At 39.8% G+C, this 19,008-nt stretch overlaps 1 protein-coding gene across 5 annotated transcripts in view; it reads right to left on the reverse strand.

Annotated features, from left to right (window-relative positions):
- Positions 1-1,754: 1,754 nt before the first annotated feature.
- patj (PATJ crumbs cell polarity complex component) overlaps positions 1,755-19,008 on the reverse strand; it is a 79,194-nt gene continuing 61,940 nt past the window's right edge. For 4 of the 5 annotated variants that reach the window (XM_042056144.1, XM_042056140.1, XM_042056143.1 and 1 more), the window contains 3 exons: positions 15,940-16,008; positions 15,435-15,555; positions 1,755-2,268 (listed from right to left, as the gene is read on the reverse strand). In XM_042056144.1, the coding sequence (XP_041912078.1) occupies positions 2,264-2,268; positions 15,435-15,555; positions 15,940-16,008 (195 nt within the window). In that variant the 3' untranslated portion in view covers positions 1,755-2,263. The remainder of the gene's footprint in view (positions 2,269-15,434; positions 15,556-15,939; positions 16,009-19,008) is intronic. The other variant, XM_042056141.1, reaches the window with a different exon arrangement.

Here is a 19,008-nt window from a genome sequence, read left to right on the forward strand (position 1 = left end):
AGAAATCCTATGCAATGGCACTGACACTGTTTATTTCGCTCATGATTTGTCTTGAAAAACATCATACGGACGGATGTTAACAAGGTAAAAAACTGGATTTAGCTGGATAGCTAGAGACACCTCCTCCCCTCAAACATTGCTGCAATTTGTCCTGAAAAATGTTTGTCTTGAAATAAATATTTCACACACTGCCCTGAGGCCTGAGTGCATTAAAGTTAGATGGGCTTTTCAGCATAATATTTAGATGTTATTTTTGAGGTTAAAGAGTGTCCTTTTATGTGCCTAAAGAGTGAAGTTTCCAATCCACCAGCCTATATTGGTGCTCCTCCTGGACATGATGATTTTTGCTTCAAACACTTTTAAAGGAAAAGCTTCCCTACTTGGACCCCCGATATCCCCAGAAAGGATATAAAGAGCAGTAATGACAGGCAATACCCTCTTACAGGTACACAAACACTAAAGTATTATCCAAGCCCTTTCTGAAGTGAAAATATGTGTGCTTTTTACAGATTTCAGAATGCATGCAATCCCTGACCCCCCCAAAATATGTAGACAGTGCCTTGAAGAATAGTGTTATACAAGGCTAGTTGTAGTGTGGTTCTGGCAGGCAGAGTAATGTCTGTGTATTTGGGAAGAGGAAGTGGGACAGGTGCAGCAGGGCTATAATAAACACAGCCCATGGCTCAGGGATATCTTTTCAGTGCTGGGACATGTGGCCTTGACCTGACTGTTTTAGAGGTGCCCTACATCAACACAGAGCCTCTAGAGTCCAATAGAGTTTGTTGAATTTGTTTGTGTGTCTATGTGGATATTTTGTGATGACATGGATAAATGGCATAATACTTTGATGATCAAACAATGTAAAAGCTAGTAGTAATTTTGACCTTGGTAACTTAAACCACCTGGGCTTACTGTGCAAACCGCTATATATTGCCTGGTTTGTAGATAGCAGTCTTGGCTTGGAGTCTAATGATTGTTAATCGTCAATGACATTAACTGAACTTGCATGGTGGAACATATGGGAAATGTGAGTGGAAGAGCGAAAAATGAGAGAGAGAAAAAAGACTATTTCTGTATAAACCAACACATTCTCTGTACAATTTACATGTGTACATCTTTCCGTATAGATGTAGCTCAAATTAACTAAAAAACGTGAGAGTGATAATTTAAGCTTGGATAGAGAAATAATCAAAACAAATAATAATACACAAAGCTAGTATTGTGTTTGAGAATAAATAGATGTAACTGTTGTTTGTATACGGATGGACTTATGTACTGTAATTGTAATGTGTATTTTATTATTATACTGTAATACTGTATGTATGCTCGTGGACTTTCAATGGACTGTGGGTGTTATGGTTATTATACGTGGGTTTGGGGGATGAATGATGTGTACATGGAGTTGATGAACGGATTGACAGCCAGCTGTATGCAATTGGGATTGGGCAATCAGCTTGGACACGTGGATTGGCTGGCTGCCCAATAAAAACATGCCGGACACTGTGGGAGGGGGGTCGAGAGGGCTACGAGACGCACCGTGTCGGGGGAATGCGGTGGTGGTTCTGCCTGTCTGTCTCTCTAGATTCCGGTGCCTGTGTCCTGATGATCACCCATCGGAGGACCCTGGAGCTGCCTGGCTGAAGTCAACGTGCCGTGCTAAGGAACGACTGGTTGACACTGTTATACAATTAACTCGTTTTTCCCTAGTCCAACTGAATAATCTAGAACAGCTAAAAGACAACACTACACCAATACAAGTTATCAACATGATTTATTGTAGACATTTACTTAAAAGCCAAGAAAGGAAGGAGAGGAGACCAAGAGCGAGATGGACTCAGAAGTTGCCATCTCAATAGAGCAGGGACTACTGACAGAATAGTGAGGCCTCTGGCCACAATAGCATATATCATATATTTTCTTACAATGTAGCCTACACTAAAGAATAATACAATCAAAGACCCTGACTAAACAAGAAAAGCCCTTGAATCAGTTACACCAAGATCAAAGTGTGGAAAAGGGAACACAGACAAGAAAGATAAAGCATATAGCATAGTAAAATACCACAACCCAACACAAGACAAGCCCAGGGTTACAACGTTGACAACCCTCATACAAACCCACAGTATGTGAGTTAAATCAGAGTGCAAAGATATGAAGAGGGGGTAATAATCCATTACAAATTCTTCAGATTTCTCCTGCAGCTAACTACTGGATCTTGGCACCACATATTCAGCCGATGACATGCACAGAAGTGTCAGCCAGTTTAGCCTGTGAAGAGAGAAATAAAAGGTGTTAGACCCTGCCCCTAATAAACACCATCAAGAAATGGCAACTGCCAGATTCTGCTCCTGCTGTTTTCATAATTTACATGGGCTTTCTGCACTACAGTCTAGGGGTGGCACGGTTCACAAAACCCACGGTTTGGTTCGTATCACGGTTTTAAGGTCACGGTTTTCGGTTCTATACAGTTCTTGTTGTTATTTTTCCTTTTAATCTTTAACACTTCAGAAATACCAGCATATGATGTATAGCTTAATTAGTCACCATTTAGGCTACAGTATTAGTATAGTTATATCATGTAATCATGCACAAACTGAAAGAATTTGACTTGACTTTAAGCACATCTCTGAGGAAAGATGAGATTTTGATGATTTCAAATGGCTTTTTATTTATTTGGCAATAAAGTAGAATGTGTTATTGCCATCTACACAAACTTGTGCCTTTGTAGCACACTAAGATTGACTGAAATATTGCGGAATATTTTATTTCTACACATAGCGTAGCCTACCCGAGCTATGTAAGATAGCTTCTAGACTATCACATAATATTGACAAGCCCTGTAAATGTGTACTTTCTCTCTTGTCTCTGCTGAATTTGAACGATCCTCTAGTTTCTCTCAACAGGGCTATTTGCTCACTTTTAACTAATTATTCTTAGCCTACTACATGTCTCCCCTGCACACATGAGAGTTCATCAGAGCTGTGCCATTAGAGGAGGGGCCGCTCATATAGCCTCCTACTCCCCTTAATTATTACAAATATAGACTTGGTTGCGATTTCCAAACCGGAACAGCCTAAGCTGCTGAAGTGCCGCGAGAGCGCAGCAAATGAACTTCAGAAACAATACATTTAAGCTCACGATATTCAGACCGGCCCATCTTCCCGAAGCTCCTGATTAGCCACTCCGGGCCTGTACTAGCATAATTAATACACAATGCTTACACACAGTTGCAGTTCTATCTACCGTTTTCTGAAACCAAAATGTCCGCACACACCAGACTTATGTGGCGCTGGTGGCTCCTCCAACTCCGGGCTGTCTTCGTTATCGCTCCCACTTGCCATTTCTACATGTGACCCGCAGCACTCCACACCTCCGCTTTCACGCAAAAGGGAAAAAAACTGTCTGGGGTCACATATGGGCATGAGGCTACATTACGCATGCCATGAACCGTCAAAACCGTACGATGCACACATGCTCAGATGAGACATCATCTGGCCTACATTAGATTACTGTTATCCTCAGAGACAAGAAATATTAACTTCTGACCAGCTAACAGGGGCTATTAATTCTTTATATCGGGACACCTATGAAATAGATCTGGTAAAAAGGTTCAATTGCCATCCCATATCAATGCTCTTTTGAATGGTAACTATAATGCAACAAGCAGGCTTCGCAACAGTGGAATCAACTGTAACCAAGCTACCCATCAAACTTCCAACCATCAATGTCCGTAATCAAATAAAGTAGTACAACCAATTGAACAGGTTGTCTTCTTTTTAAACTGAACACTACAGTATGTTTCCTTTGTTTGCTATAAATTCATGCCTACTACGTAAATGAGTAATCTGGGGATAAGTGAGATAACAACCTTCAAGGTGTCTTGATAAACAGAATAAAATAACTCTGCTTTGCGCCATGGAATTCTTTGCCTCTGCCTCATCCATTAATTTTGTATGTCAGGACACCTTGGCGGCCATTATCCCTTACATGTGATATGCACAGTGGAGAAAGACAGTGAGAGAAAGAGTGCTGAGAGTGAATGCCAAGCATTAAGCAAAATTTCAGCCTTGGTAAGATGAATGCAGATATCTAGTTCACAGCTGATTGCAGCTGAATTAAACCGCAGACACAAATCACTTCAGGGGCCTTTAAACAGCCTCACTGAGACAACTCAAGACATACTGTAGGCAATGGAACAGTTAGAAGGGAGTGGCAAAGAAGAATGGCAAGTATAATAACTAAATCACATATCCTACATTCTGTAGCATGACTGTAAAAACAACACTTTTCAAGTTTCTTTAGAGTAACTGCGTTAAACAGATGCATAGGCGCGTCTGACACTTAAAATGATATTCATGAGCCTGAGAGTGGTAAAAAGCAGCAGTTCATTTTGATATTCGCACTTGCCATAATTGGTGTAGGATTACATCCAAGACATTTTAATCCCATGAAGGAACTTTTAAATTAACTTCTCAACATGTAATTTTATGTCCAGTGTAGCCATGGTTCTGGTGAATATAGCCTACCAAATGTAGACGGCTACAAGCTCACACTGCCTGGTCTAGACTAGATGCCTGTGTTTCGTTAGCTTCATTTAACTCATTTTTGTTTTTATGCAACAGCCGAGCGCCAGCAGCCTCCAGCATGTCGTTTTGGGTGTCTGGGCTCATCACTGTTGCATTTTTTGGCATTTCATTTAATCGGAGTTAGATTTGTCAATTCTTGAAGGAATTATTCTTGCAGGAATAATTCTTAACTTGAATTTCAAGTTAATGCTTTGCACTTCTGATTGGCTGGGCCAGCTATCAATCTGGGTGGCACTGGCCCACCCAGGCCCTTACTGTATGTGGCTACGCTTCTGGTGCAACACATTTCTGCCCAATTCAATCAGATTAAAACAGAGAATACCAAATTCATTCCCAAGGAAAGAGAGTATCGCTATAACACACACCCCGGACTCTCTCTCTCTATTTTGTGTGGCCCATCAATCTACAATCAAGTCAAGTAAGACCGTAAGAAATAGTCTTCAGTGACATGAAAGTTTATTTCAATAAGGGATGAATATTGTTCATTCATGCTATATCAATATACTTTTTGCAAGTACAGTAAAGAACATTGGACAAGATTATCCACCTACCAGTCCTCCCTCAAATGTCGAAACACCAATAAATATCCCCACTGCACACAAATATTGTGCAATTTACTGCTCATCACTGCCCTATCCAGACAGCTCTTGCTCAATGATAATAATATAATGAATAATATGAATATGATGATATGCATTTTTAGACCATAGCTTTTAGCTGATACTTTCATCCAAAGGGAGTGATTACACAATGAATATACACGTTCAATAAACGCTCTGCTCCTTGGATGTTGAACCCATGACCATGGACAAACTGTAGCCATGTTTTTATAGATGAGTAACATACAAAAAGAAGAAAAAAAGACCACCGGATCAGAAGTAAGCAGCAGGAGTGGGCATGCTGTGGCAATGCCGTAGCAGTAAGCGCTGCAATGTGAGGGGGAGAGGATGGCACAGTGGCACTGCAGCAGCATAGCACCTGCTCCACAAACACAGCATGCTAGCTACTGTGCTGAACAAGCACAGCACAGCAAAATATTCAGTTTAGTTACCCTAGACACGACTAATCAAACACATACACACCATAGGAAACTATGGTAACAGACAAGCTAAGGAAACTCATCACCTACCGTGGTACATCCCCTGCAACATCACAGCTTTTGCACACTATTCCAACAGATATACTATAGGGTAGCAGGAGGTGTGGGACTAGAGGATGCAGGGTAAAGGGAAGAGGTGCTGACAGAAGTATAGGAAAATAGACTGGGAGAAAAAACAGAGAAAAGAGTAAATTAAGGAGAGACAGAAAATTGTAGATTAAGATTTTCTTTTTGATTTGCAGCAAGACTGACAGAGAAACATTGTGAAATATTTGGAGAAGAAGTGATAGGAGCTATAGTGTGGGACAGAAAAGGTTGAGAGAAGGATAAACATAGGCGTATAGGTTTGGGGTGGATAAAACTGGTATGGTGCATGAGAAAAGAGAAAAACTATAAATGGAGGAATGAAAAGAAATATGTTAATGATGAAAAAAATGTTAGTGTAATGGAGCAAATACCCAATTGACTGTTATTGTGAATTGGGCAGGATTTTGTTTTATGTACAATATTTTAACTCACACTTCTAAAACAGATAGTTCTGGTTCTTGATTATGATTGGCTGAATCTCGTTCGATTGTAAAACCTGAAACAACCCTTAACATTGACCACATTTCATTCTATATTACTGTGTCACAATGAATTGATACAAAAGTTAGATTCCCTGCGTCTTAGTGATGCTTGGCAACCATTCTGCAGGAATTCAACAGCCAATCAGATTGCCACAATCCAGTAGCCAATCAGATTTAAGGATTCCGACAGCCAATCAGATTGCAGAATTCCAATTACCAATCAAAATACAGGGTTCCATTAGCTAATTAGATAGCGGGGATTCAACAGCCAACCACATTACAGAATTCTAATAGCCAATCAGATTTCAGGATTCTAAGAGCCAAGTCTGCAGAATTTCCACAGCCAACCAGATTGCAGCATTTTGTCGGTCAAGCAGATTCTGAAAGCCAGTCAGATTTCAGAATTCTTCTAGTCAATCAAAGTATAGGAAATCAACAGCCAAGCAGATTGCAGAATTCAAATAGCCAATTAGATTTCAGAATTCTGCCAGCCAAAACGAAATCCTTGGTGGAGTTATAAGAAAATAATAGCACTGTAAACAATCTGAACATTTTCTGTGGAGCCAAGCTAACCCACCTCCCTCTAGGCTGATCAGGCCTAAAATAGTACCTTAACACTTATTCGTCTTGGGAACAATTAGAGTACCCTAACACTTATTCGTCTTCATCTTGGGAACAATTTTCATGCAGCAACTCTATCCATACCATAAACAGGCTCTACACCATTAACATCCTTTCCAGCACAGGTTCCCTGTCTTGTAAGGCTGCAATCTAAGGGATAGCCACTCTCCTACTGAGGCACAGTAAGCAGCACACATAAGGATACAACAAGTGCCCTTTTATTACAGTTTTTTCTGAATGCTTAAACACATTTTTTGTAACTATGGCTTTTTTTGCAAAACTCTACACACAAATGGCAAAACCACTCACTGAGTTCGCAAAACTAAAAGCACAAACACTGCTTTGCACTCAGTTTGCAATTTTGTAACACACACTTTGCACAACTGTAGGCACAATGGCTATTATTTACACTATTTTGCCAACTCTCTGGCACACTTTCTCATGTGAAAACTGTTTTAGATAATTAGTTCACTTTGCAATCAGCCTAAGCACTATAAATAAGCCACAGGTAATGTACAATGGGTACGATGGAGTGAGCAGGAAGAGTGAGAAGAGAAAAAAACAGACAAAAAAAACAGTGGGGATATTGTCATGTCAGGCCTGGATACGTCATTCTAGAATATATTTTTCCCGGTGCCTTGGACTAGGACACTGCATGTGATGTAGACAGAATTTTGAGAGAGACGACCCGATGTAGACGGATTTGTTTTGTCTCAGTGAAATGCTATTTTGTGTTTTGACTTGGAAAAACACACTTGTGTTTGTTTTGATGTGTGTAAATAAACACTAATACTTGAAGTTGGGATCCCTGTATGTTTACAGAACTATGACAAAAGTATGACCTCAAACTGACATAGTCTACCTTGTGCACAGAGAAAGCAAAAGCCAGATGTGTTTTTTATTCATACCATCAGTGTGTTGTTGGCACATTGTGTGCTTACTATTGTGATGGCTTGTGTTTACTGTTAGATACGAAAACACCATTTTTACGAAGGTGTGAAGACTTAAGCAAGGTGTGTTAGCTTTTGCAAGAGAACTACAATGTTTTGCTGATTGGGTGAGAGGTTTTGCCATTTGTGTGTAGAGTTTTGCAAAAAAAGCCATAGTTACAAAAAATGTGCTTAAGCAATCAGAAAAAACTGTAATTAAGCAAAGAAATAGACAAAATATAAATATGTTGTATATATGTAGATATGTTGTATCTATGTGTATGTATGTATGTACAGTATGTATGTATTTATTTATGTATGCATGTCCACTATGGCCCTGTTCGAAACGGTAAAAAATGCTGCCTTTTAGGGGAAGCGAGTGCTGTTGGAAACCGATCTAACGCTCTTTTCTATGTATCCTTGAAGCTGCCTACTACCCACAAATCTGTGTGGCAACGCCTGAAATAGCTGTGAAAACTAAACACTTGTAACGGCTGGGTGCATCAGGCATTGAAAAAGATGGGAGGGAAGACCCCAGACTGTTGAGCAACGAAAATCCTAAAACAGGCAAAAATGGGACAACATTTAATTCTCATTCCCAACTTTAGCTGTTCCCAAACATTTACAGGATGTTGTTAAATCAAGAGGTGGAGCCGAGCAACACAGTGGCAAACATGGCCCTGTCCCAACTTTCTAAATAAATATTCTCAATTAAGGCGAGATACGGCAGGTAAAAACATTGTTTTTTCATGCACTGGTCAATTTCGAGGTTTTGGGCTACCTTAGCATGTATTCTGTCACACTAATACAACAAAAATATCCGATTTACACATTTAAGTGTTTATTTCATTACATTGTGTTTACTCGCGCCTGTATATTTCTCCTAAGGGACTGTTCGTTATTTATAAACGGGGCCACCGGAGGAAAATAGGGGAGGGTCATGTCTTTTTATTCTTTGTTGAGGGGAGTGTCACCTAACTTTTTTTTGTCTAGGAGGGGGGGTCACCCATCTTTTGTATTAATGAAAACAGCAAAAAATCAAAGCGGCTTTTTTGATTTTTGATTTCTGTCGCCATATAACGTTCTCTTTCGTTCATAGCTCTGTCAACATTGAACAATGAAAATAAGTGAGATTTCCTGGGTTTCTCACGCAAAATACTGAAAATGTCAACATCCCTCCCCATTAACGTTGGAAGGTTGGAGCAACAAAGTAGCCTACTTTATTCACGCCTAACAGCCTATATCCATTTGGTAAACTTTATCCAGCCCTAAAAAAGCTAAATTTAACTCTGACTAGCATTTCTACCAATTGACCTTGTTCCTGCCCATCTCTAGCTTTGCTGAGCTCCATCCTTTCTGATTTTGTTGTTTGCAAAAAAATATATAGTAGGCCCTATTTATTGGTAACCAGCAACAAGTGCAATTTGTTAATCGCTGTCATTCTCTCTCCAACAAAAATGTGTTACGTTCCAAGTAGCAGTGCGTAATTCTGCTTCATAAAGTTGAACAAATACATTGGTCATATAAATAGCCAGTTTATGGTCTACAGTGTAGAGTTGGTAAGTTATGGTAGGCCAACTTGGAGTGAATATACAGGGGGATTTCTTTGGCTCGTCTTTGAGACGTCTTTTTGTGTCTGAAAGCGAGATGAAAATTTGCAGGCCTGCTGATCTGTTCACATGATGCGGCATTTTAGGGAGCCAGGAGGCAGGATCAGCTATAGTAAATTAAATTGTGACGTGCAACAGGGGGCGTGTAAAGTGATAGTCATAGGCATTATGCGTGCGTGGGGCTTCAGATACAGCAGGTGTGTGATTTCAAAAACCATGGCGGGAGAACCGACTGCACTAGTTAGCTTGCATTTGCTTTGCTGTTGCTGTAAGAATGTTATATTCTTGCGATAGATGTCTTCAGACAATAAAAAGTAATTTGGAAGGGAAATTGAAGAGAAGAGTTCGCCGTGATTTCCCTTTGAAAATCAGAGGTAGTGATGGGGACGAGACCGCCTATGCCGAGTCCGAGTCAAGACCGAGTCTTTGAAGGGTCGAGACCGAGTCGAGACCAAGTCTGTTGGTTTTCAAATACAGTCGAGTCCGAGTCAAGACCGAGTCTTTGAAGAAGCAAGTCCGAGTCGAGACCGAGTCCTTTAGGAGTCGAGACCGAATCGAGACCAAGACCATAAAAAAATTTCAGTTTTAATATTCATAATTTAATATCACCCCAGTTAATAATCAACAGTTAGGCCTACAGACTAAGCTAGATTGGGAATTGTTTAGAGGAGCAGTCTTAACGTCTTAATATGGACTATGCTGACCTACAGACACTCACCGGCAGCAGAGCCATAGAGATAAATAAACGGCTCTGACGGCAGTATCTTTGCATTGCACCATGGGATGTCATTTTCAAATAATGCCAGTCAACATTGCATTTTATTATTGTTGTTGTTATGTGTTGTCTGTTTTTTTATATGAACATAAAAAATGCGTTGGTCTCGAGGACTCGGTCTGAAATTACGAGTCCTTCTCCTCCCACTGTGGTCCGAGACCGAGTCAAGACCGAGTCTTTGAAGGAACGAGTCCAAGACGAGACCGAGAAAGCAGAAATTGGTCTCGAGACCGGACTCGAGTACTACATCACTAATCAGAGGTTCACAGGCTACTGTGGCCTTGGTCAGTGGCGCCGCCAGCCGTAATCCTGTACACACTGTGCGTAAAATTTATTCATGAAATCATTCAATATTACAACAATAAAAAAATAGCTTGTGTATTGTCTTAATTGAAACATGCTTCGCGCACAAATGATAGCCTAGGGCAAAGAGAATGGACATCTCAACATAAGGATACATTAGAAGATGATGATTGGTGTAAACTTTGTCACACGACGTGATAAGCAGTTCTGGCGCTTAAAAACGCAACGTTCCATTCAGTCATATATCATTTAAGCGTAGGCCTAGTGCTCGTCATGAAAAGAAAACATCAGCTTAATATTTTTCAGGTGTTTAACAGTAGGCCTAGGCGCACTGTAGCAGCTATGCCGAAGGCAGTGAGATTATTAGGCATTGCATCCTGTCACTCTGTTTGGAACATCGCAGTTCGGGTTGATAAGATTTAGTTAATGCGAGTATGGATCGTCAAAGTTTGGGACAACCAAACAGCAGTGTAGGCAAAGCAAATCCTAATTGTTAGGTTACCATAGCTGTCTTTTCTCTAGGCCTGGGCCTATCGGAAATCGCGACATAAGCACATTGGTTTCTTTTTTTTTTTTTTCTTGTTTGCGTGTTGGGTAGTGAAGCGATAATGCATTTAAAGCAGTACATCATGTGAGCCAGAGCCGACATGGCCAGAGCTGCTGCTCTGTAAAGGTATTCTGTCCCACCCAAATTTGCTGAACTACTTGCGAAGTAGCCTATTCATCACAGACATCACATGTATCACACGAAAGAGCTTTTTCTCAGCTTTTAAACAATGTTGTTAGTTGTTGTGGTAAACGGTTCGCGAGACGGTTGCGCCCGTCTCCCTACCCATTCATCTTGGTGGAATACTTCGCGAACTTTACCTCAACACATGACAAACCATATATCAGAATAAACAGCAGACCTTACCGAACACAAAGGTGTAAAGCATGCCCCTGTACAGTTAGCCATTCCAGAGTAATCCGGTTTTAAATTTGCAGCAGCAATGTCTTTATGCATGTCTCCAACTTTGCGGTTCCTAATGTGTTTAAATTGTTCAATAGATCTACATGATTTTATAACAGGCCAAATACAAAACAAATGTTACAAATATCGCCTAGATATCTGTAAGCATTACAATCAGAGGATATACATATAGGGCAGACAGACGCTCATAAGTTCATGCTTTGTTTTTTCGCTGGATTTTATGATAGCCTATTATGGCAACTGATTGCATTCCAAGCTACAGTCAACTCTAGCAGGCATTGAATGACTGGAGACTTTGTGAATTTATAGATTGACATAATGTGGTGTCTCTGCTATTGCTGCTTTTGATCAGATTGATTTGCAATCTCCTGTGGTGGGCTGGACATAGCATTGAAATGCCCGCCCAGATTCCCCTTTCCGCCTTGACCCATTCACACTGGTGCCGGAACGAAAAAACTCGACAAAATGTCTAGGGGGCTTGGTAGTAAATTTGGCGAGACACTTTGTCCCGCCGTTCCGCCTCGGTCTATGTGAAAGGGACAGTTGTTCCGCGATTCTGGTACATAAAATCGCGGCGATTTCGCCAGTGTGAAAGGGCCTAATGAATCGTGCTCTCACGACAACCACGTCGCTAACTTAAATAGGCCTACTGTAGGTTAACATCACTCTGAGTTCGCATTTAAGCAAGCAAAACGATGATTTGAATACATCTGTTTCTCTGGAAGGGCAAGGGGTAACAACAGGACAACACAGAGACAGGCCAGAATGCAGGACTAATGTTATGAGAGTATTACAGTAATATGAGATATTCTACGGGAAAATATTAAAACGGCAAGACAGCGGGGAAAAGTTAAAATGATAGGCCTAAACCCGGAAAAAGTTGGCATGTTAGGTATTTTTCGGTCCCTGTGATTATTTGTGAAATTGTGCAAACGGCCTTTTCAAGTCATTTGAGAAGGAAGGAGTGTAGCAAGCTCCCAAATTGACGCTCGTCTGAGAAATTGAGTTTTGGATAATGTTCAGCTTCGGCAGCTTTACAATGACTCAGGAAGCCTAGAGTCCATAGCAACAAGTGCATGTGTTGAATTTGTTATTACCCAGTGTGCTTTGTTGAATGGTCTCAATGTTTTATTGTTTTATTTCATGTGAATACTTACTAGAGGAGTAACTTATTTCAAGTAGGTTAATGCAGTTGCAGGAAGTGGGCATTTAGTTTCCATGCTTATTGTGTTTCCACAACAATGTTAGTGAGTAAATCTACTGAAATGGCCACCATCTTGGTGAAGTGTGATGTGTAAGATCAGAAAGCAGAGGGTGAGTTTAGAACGATAGCTTACGTCGATGTGTTTTCATAGCGCTTTATAGCGTGGGCGGAAGGTATCGACAATTGGCCGGGGAGGGTCATGTCTTCCTGGAAAACACTGCTGGAGGGTCGTTGAAAATGTTCTTGCAGGCAGGGGAGGGTCGTGCAACTTTTGATTGAAGCACTCAAAATCCCTCCGGTGACCCCGTTTATAAATAACGGAACGGTCCCTAAATTCACCAAAAGTTAGCATTCTAATCTTGCATGTACTACCCGTGATCCAAAACATATCATGTGTAGTACCGTTGGAAAGCTCTGTTTTTCCTGTATCAAGCTATGCGATCTAGGCGGGTCAATATATGGAAAAAAAACAACAAAAAAAAACACCTAACCTCAAAGAAATTGATAAAAAAGGTTTTTCAACTGATTATGATACCTTTAGATGTACTTAATAACATATTAAACATCTAGTAAAATCTGACCCCAGTAAAGGGGTCATTTTCAAGATGGCGTCCAAGATGGCCACCAGAAGCTAATTTGGGATATCTGAAGCATTATTCAGCCTAGGAAAGTGTTTTTCGTGTTTAATCAGATTTAGAGGTCACTGATTCATAAATGTCAGACTAAAGTATCAGTTCATCATTTTCAAAGACTTGTCATTTTCAAGATGGCGTCCAAGATGGCCACCAGAAGCTAATTTTGACAAATATATAATGCATGCCTATGCAAGGGTTATGGTTCACTAAAGTCATAGAACAGCCAGAACTATATATATTCTGAAAGCATATACCCTGTACATTAAATATCAATCAACTTATGTTCCCATCTTCCACCACACTTTGCATAATACATACTCTATTCTGTATAGGCGGATCTAGTGTACAGCTGATACATTTTGGTATGTACAGTCCAGGGGAAACAAATTAAACATCCTAAACTATATAATTTCTGAAAGCATATAATCTGTAGATGATACATAACACCATTTAAGACATGTCCCATCTTCCTCCATGAATGCACAATGCATTGCCCTCTATTCTGTATAGGCGAATCTAGTTTAAAGTGGATACATTTGGGCATGTCCAATCCAGGGAAAACAAATCAAACACCCTAAACAATGATTTTCTGAAAGCATATAACCTGCAGATGAGATATAACACCAGATAAGACATGTCCCATCTTCCTCCATGCCATGAACAATGCATTGCCCTCTATTCTGTATAGGCAAACCTAGTGTAAAGGGGATACATTTTAGCCTATATTGTCCAGGAAAAACAGATTAAACACCCTAAACTATATATTTTCTAAAAGCATATAACCTCTAGATAAGATATAACACCAGTTAAGACATGTCTTATCTTCCTCCATGCCATGGAGATGGTTCATAATCCTGTATTGCATTTGCTCTGTATTAAAACGCATTGATTTTAATATATGGCTGAAAAAGGTAGAGCATTGAAACATTTTCAATATTACAATTTAAAATCATATTCTTGTTTAATATGACCACAATTTGACATCAATTTAGCATGTCCAACAGTACCAGAATCCATGAAAAAACCTTTTGTATCAATTTTTTGTTCAAAAGGCGGAGAATGGAATCTCATTGTCTTGTTTCAAGGAAACTTGAGTACTGACTGCCCACTACTGCTTACTACTGTTTTACTATTGTACACAGCCTAATGTTTTCACTACTGTTTTACTGCTACACTGTTACCTTAACCTGTTCTTGCACTGAAATAGTTTTTTTTATTTTACCTTGTCTACATTACACTTTACTCTCCTATTTGTCTATATTATTTATGCTGGTCTCTAGACCTTACTGTTGCACTAATGTTGGACTACTTTTTGCACCTTCACCATGACACCCACTCTCTTGAGCACCTTGCCAGGCACACACAACTAAGGACTATGGTTGGACTACTGTTTGCACCTTCACCATGACACTCACTCCCTTTAGCACCTCACCAGTCCCGGCCCTGTCACTACAAGCGTCTTATGCTTGATCACCCTCAAGCACATTGGACTTTCTTAATTTAACTTATATAGTGTATTTAGTATTTAGTTTTGTTAGTTTCTTATCTTATCTTCTACTGTCTTTATTGTACAGTGGAGTTTAGTTATATGTTTATACTATACTAATGTTTACCATTTCTGTTGTAAGTTCATGTTGTGTGTTATGTCTGTATGCTACTGAGACCCTTGAATTTCCCCTTGAGGATCAATAAAGTATCTATCTATCTATCTAGGCTGTTTTCTCAAAATGAGTTTCCTCTCCCATTCTGAGCATGAAATCTCCACTTCAGAAGCACTTACATACACCAAACTTTGTAGTCTTATGCTCAACTGTATTTAGAAGATTTTTACATAGGGGTTTGTTGATATATTATTCCAAGCCTGGTTTATATGACATTTTTTTTTTATGTTAATGTTTCATAGTTTCATAGTGATATCTGCTCGTTAAAAATGTTACCCTATTCACCTGTAGTGTCTCGCCTTAAATAGAGGGCTAACATGATTTGTAAATCATAACATTCTGTTTTTATTTACATTTTACAGAGCGTCCCAACTTATCAAAGTACTATCATACTACCCTCTCTGTTCAATTAGTAGGCGTCCAAACACAGAATAATAGGAAGGAAAAAAGGAAAAGAGAAGAGCAAGCTCACCCATATCCTGTTCCAATTCCTTGTGCTGGGCAAGATGCTCCTCTTGCAGCCTACTAGGGGGACGGTAAGGAGGAGGTAGACGCATGGGAGGTGGAGGGATCCCTGCTGTACTGACTGTCATCTGCAGTGAGCAAAACAGAGAGATGTTGAAGATCTATCACTACTGGTCAAAAGTTTAGGGTCACTTAGAAATTTCCATTCCACTCCATTATAGACAGAATACCAGCTGAGTTTTCAGATTACATTATGTGCTTACATAATTGCAAAAGGGTTCTCGACTGTTAGAAAGAAATGGCTGACCTTTAATGCAATATCTACATTGCCCATTATCAGCAGCCATTCATCCAATGTTCCAAAGGCCCATTCTGTTTACTAATCTGATATCATTTTAAAAGGCTAACTGAGAAAACATTGGAGAACCCTTTTGCAACAACTGAACGTCAAATTCAAATTAATTGATAAAATCAATTGATCACCCAGCCCTAAGATAGAGCCACTTTCTTACCGTAGGTGGTGCAGATACCTTTTTCTTGGCCTTGTGTTTGCTGTAGCTGGGTGCCAACACAGAGATGGGCTGCAGACAAGAGAGGAAGTGATGGAACCAGTGAAATCAAAGCAAAATACACACAGACTGCCACAGAGCAACACTGGTAGAAAGGATGCTCATGCAAGGTTACACAAACTTCTCAAACTGCCCAAGAGAAGTAAAACAATTTCATATGAATATCAACCAACAATATCAGACAAACAATAAACTCCAAAATAACAAGTGTACACCCATCTATGAATTTAACTCTTATGAACTTGTGAAGAACTGAGAACTGAGAAGTAAGGGACTGTGCTCTAATGGCATTCCAGAGTCAAGTTAAAGATACTCTTGAAATAAAATTAAAAAAATCCAGCAATGGGCCACTATGTAGCTACATCAGTGGCCAAAACGGAAGCAGCACACCCCAAATTTCCAGAATGTTTGACATTATAGCAACAACAACCACATAACCATTTTTTGAACTATCTAGCAACATACTTCATGGTTTTAGTGACGCAAAATGTGTTTCACAGTGAACAACCCTGAAGATTTAAATGCCAATCACAATATGACAGTAAATTTAAAGATGCTAAATGTAAGAACAACCACCGTTTGAAATGGGTTCACGCACCAATGGCACATTTGCTACACGTTTCCGCCCCCTTATTAAATCTCTAAGCAAACGTGAATAAAAGGCACAGAATTAGGTTGGTGTGAGAGTTATCTGTGTGTACGTGGGATTTAGGCATTACATTCTTACTTTTTTGCTTTTGCTCTTTCCAGTTTACTAACAGGAGTGTCATGAATGAAGTCACTGTTGAGCTGCCTGTGGCTGACTGTTTAACTAGGTTTGGCAAGCTTAACTTTTGTCATGTCATAATGTCAACTAAACATCAAGTCACACCTTGAAATACAAACATATTTCCTACAGCTAAGATGAGATAAATGGCTATATTATACTGAAGTTCCACAGTTAGCACAATTAACAAGCTAACGGTTTTACATTGGAGCTTATGGTAAGTGTTAACTACGAGCTAAATTAGTCCGCAGAGATATTTGGTGTAGAGAAATGTCTCGCAAATTGAAGTTAAAACATTCAAGAGCATTGTTCCCCCCCTCCCATGTCCATGAGACATATAGACGTTGTAAGTACAAATTACTGTGTGCACAACCATATAGGGCTGGGCGATATATCGGTATTACGACTACGACCGATATATTTTTGAAAACGATATATAGTTGAGACAATATCGTAATACCGGTATTATGTCAAATAATTGCCCATTTTATCAAAGCCACTTGCTCTTCTGTGTTCAGACCATTCAGATAGCCGCAGCTCTGCTCAACTGCGCCCCTGCGTGTGCACGTTCTCCCTCGCAGCACTACAAACTTTCAAACATGGCGGACACCGAGTCAGATTTTGTTTACCTTGATCAGAGGTTGGTGCTGATGCCTATTCCGTCGGCACATCAACGGCTAGACCGAGAATTCTCGTTGTGAAATCAAATTTCCACTGGAGCTCCAAGCGGTTTTGTACACGCAGATTTAAGTTACAACACTGTTTACAGCTCTTCGACTTACGGTAAAATGTAATTTTTGGTACATAGCCTAGCTAATTTAAATACACTGATGAATGCTTGCGTTTAGCGATATACAGTAGCAGATCTAAAGTCCTCAGGGAGACAACCTACACGCTGATTTTATTAAGAGGATATGCACGCGGGGACTCGCGAGCAGTTAGGGGCATCATTTTTTATGATTCCTGAAACCCCATTCAATCGTGCATAGGGATTTTTCTTACGAACCGGAACATGCAAAAATGAACACATACAAAACGACGGTAGCGTCTATCACACTCTTGATGAGTGACTCAGTTACGTTGTTTAAGTATACTAATTGTTTAAAACTATTTTTGTTGTTGATAGCAACATGTCTAGGCCATCATAGGCTACATTTGCTTATCATCTAGGCCAGGGGTCTCAAACTCAAATGAGCTGGGGGCCAATTCTGCCAATGTCATCTGATTGGAGGGCCGGCTATTTCTGAAAATGCAATATTCTTTTTTTCAAATACCACACACAACTGCAAACAGAAAGTGCAAGTGTTTTTATCTAGTTTTAGACACCTGTGCTAGCAACCTTAGCTTATAAATAAAATAATGATAAAATAAATATTAATACAAATTATAAAACAAATGAAAAGCATAAAAACAGGTATGTGTGTGTTTCACACCAAATAAAAATATTTTCCTCTCATAACTTTTTTAAACCTGGCAAACTATAGGCGTCAGGGTTAAGAAAGCAACACCATTCAATTTTTATATCAAAATTTCAAAAGGCCATGGCTCTAAAGTGGTCAGAGATAAAGTCCTACTGTAAATGTAAAAATCTTTGAGTAAAACAAAAGTTTATGAAGGGGGTAAATTTACCCATCTAATTTGCCACTGGATAGCAAGCACCTCAAATTATGCACCTTTCAGTAAATACTGGAACATATTTGAGCAGGTTTACTTTCCTTTTTTCATATTACCCACATAACAAATTAACAGGAAAACACCTAAGATGTATACCAACACCTAAGATGTGTATGGTTTAGTGATGCATTACTAAACCACAAGGCCTACAATAAAGTATTCTGGTCAAATCAGTTCCTTTCGCGGGTAATCAGAAGTTCGCATCATATTGCGGGTGACTTTGTAGTTTAGAGCCCTATTTCTACTAGCCCTGCTGTCTGTACCACGTCCATTACGGACACTATCATCACGATTACCACTGCAACCTCCAACCTATGTTGGGCAGAGGGTCGAAATAAGCATGGTATGCTTAGTGGACACCGTCGTATACACCCAGACGCACCTCCATTCAATAGACGATCGATCGATCATAATCTCCTAAAGGATATTCTCCTTCAGATTTAGAATAGGTGAATAGCATAGCCTACCTAAGACTTCATCACACGTAAACGTTTTTCAACATTTGGTGTAGGCCTATTTCTGCTTAAATTTATGCAACACTATGGCCTGCATCGCTTCCGCGTCATTACAAA

This window comes from Alosa sapidissima, chromosome 12 (assembly GCF_018492685.1).
Source record: "Alosa sapidissima isolate fAloSap1 chromosome 12, fAloSap1.pri, whole genome shotgun sequence".
In the NCBI taxonomy this organism is placed as follows: Eukaryota; Metazoa; Chordata; class Actinopteri; order Clupeiformes; family Clupeidae; genus Alosa; species Alosa sapidissima.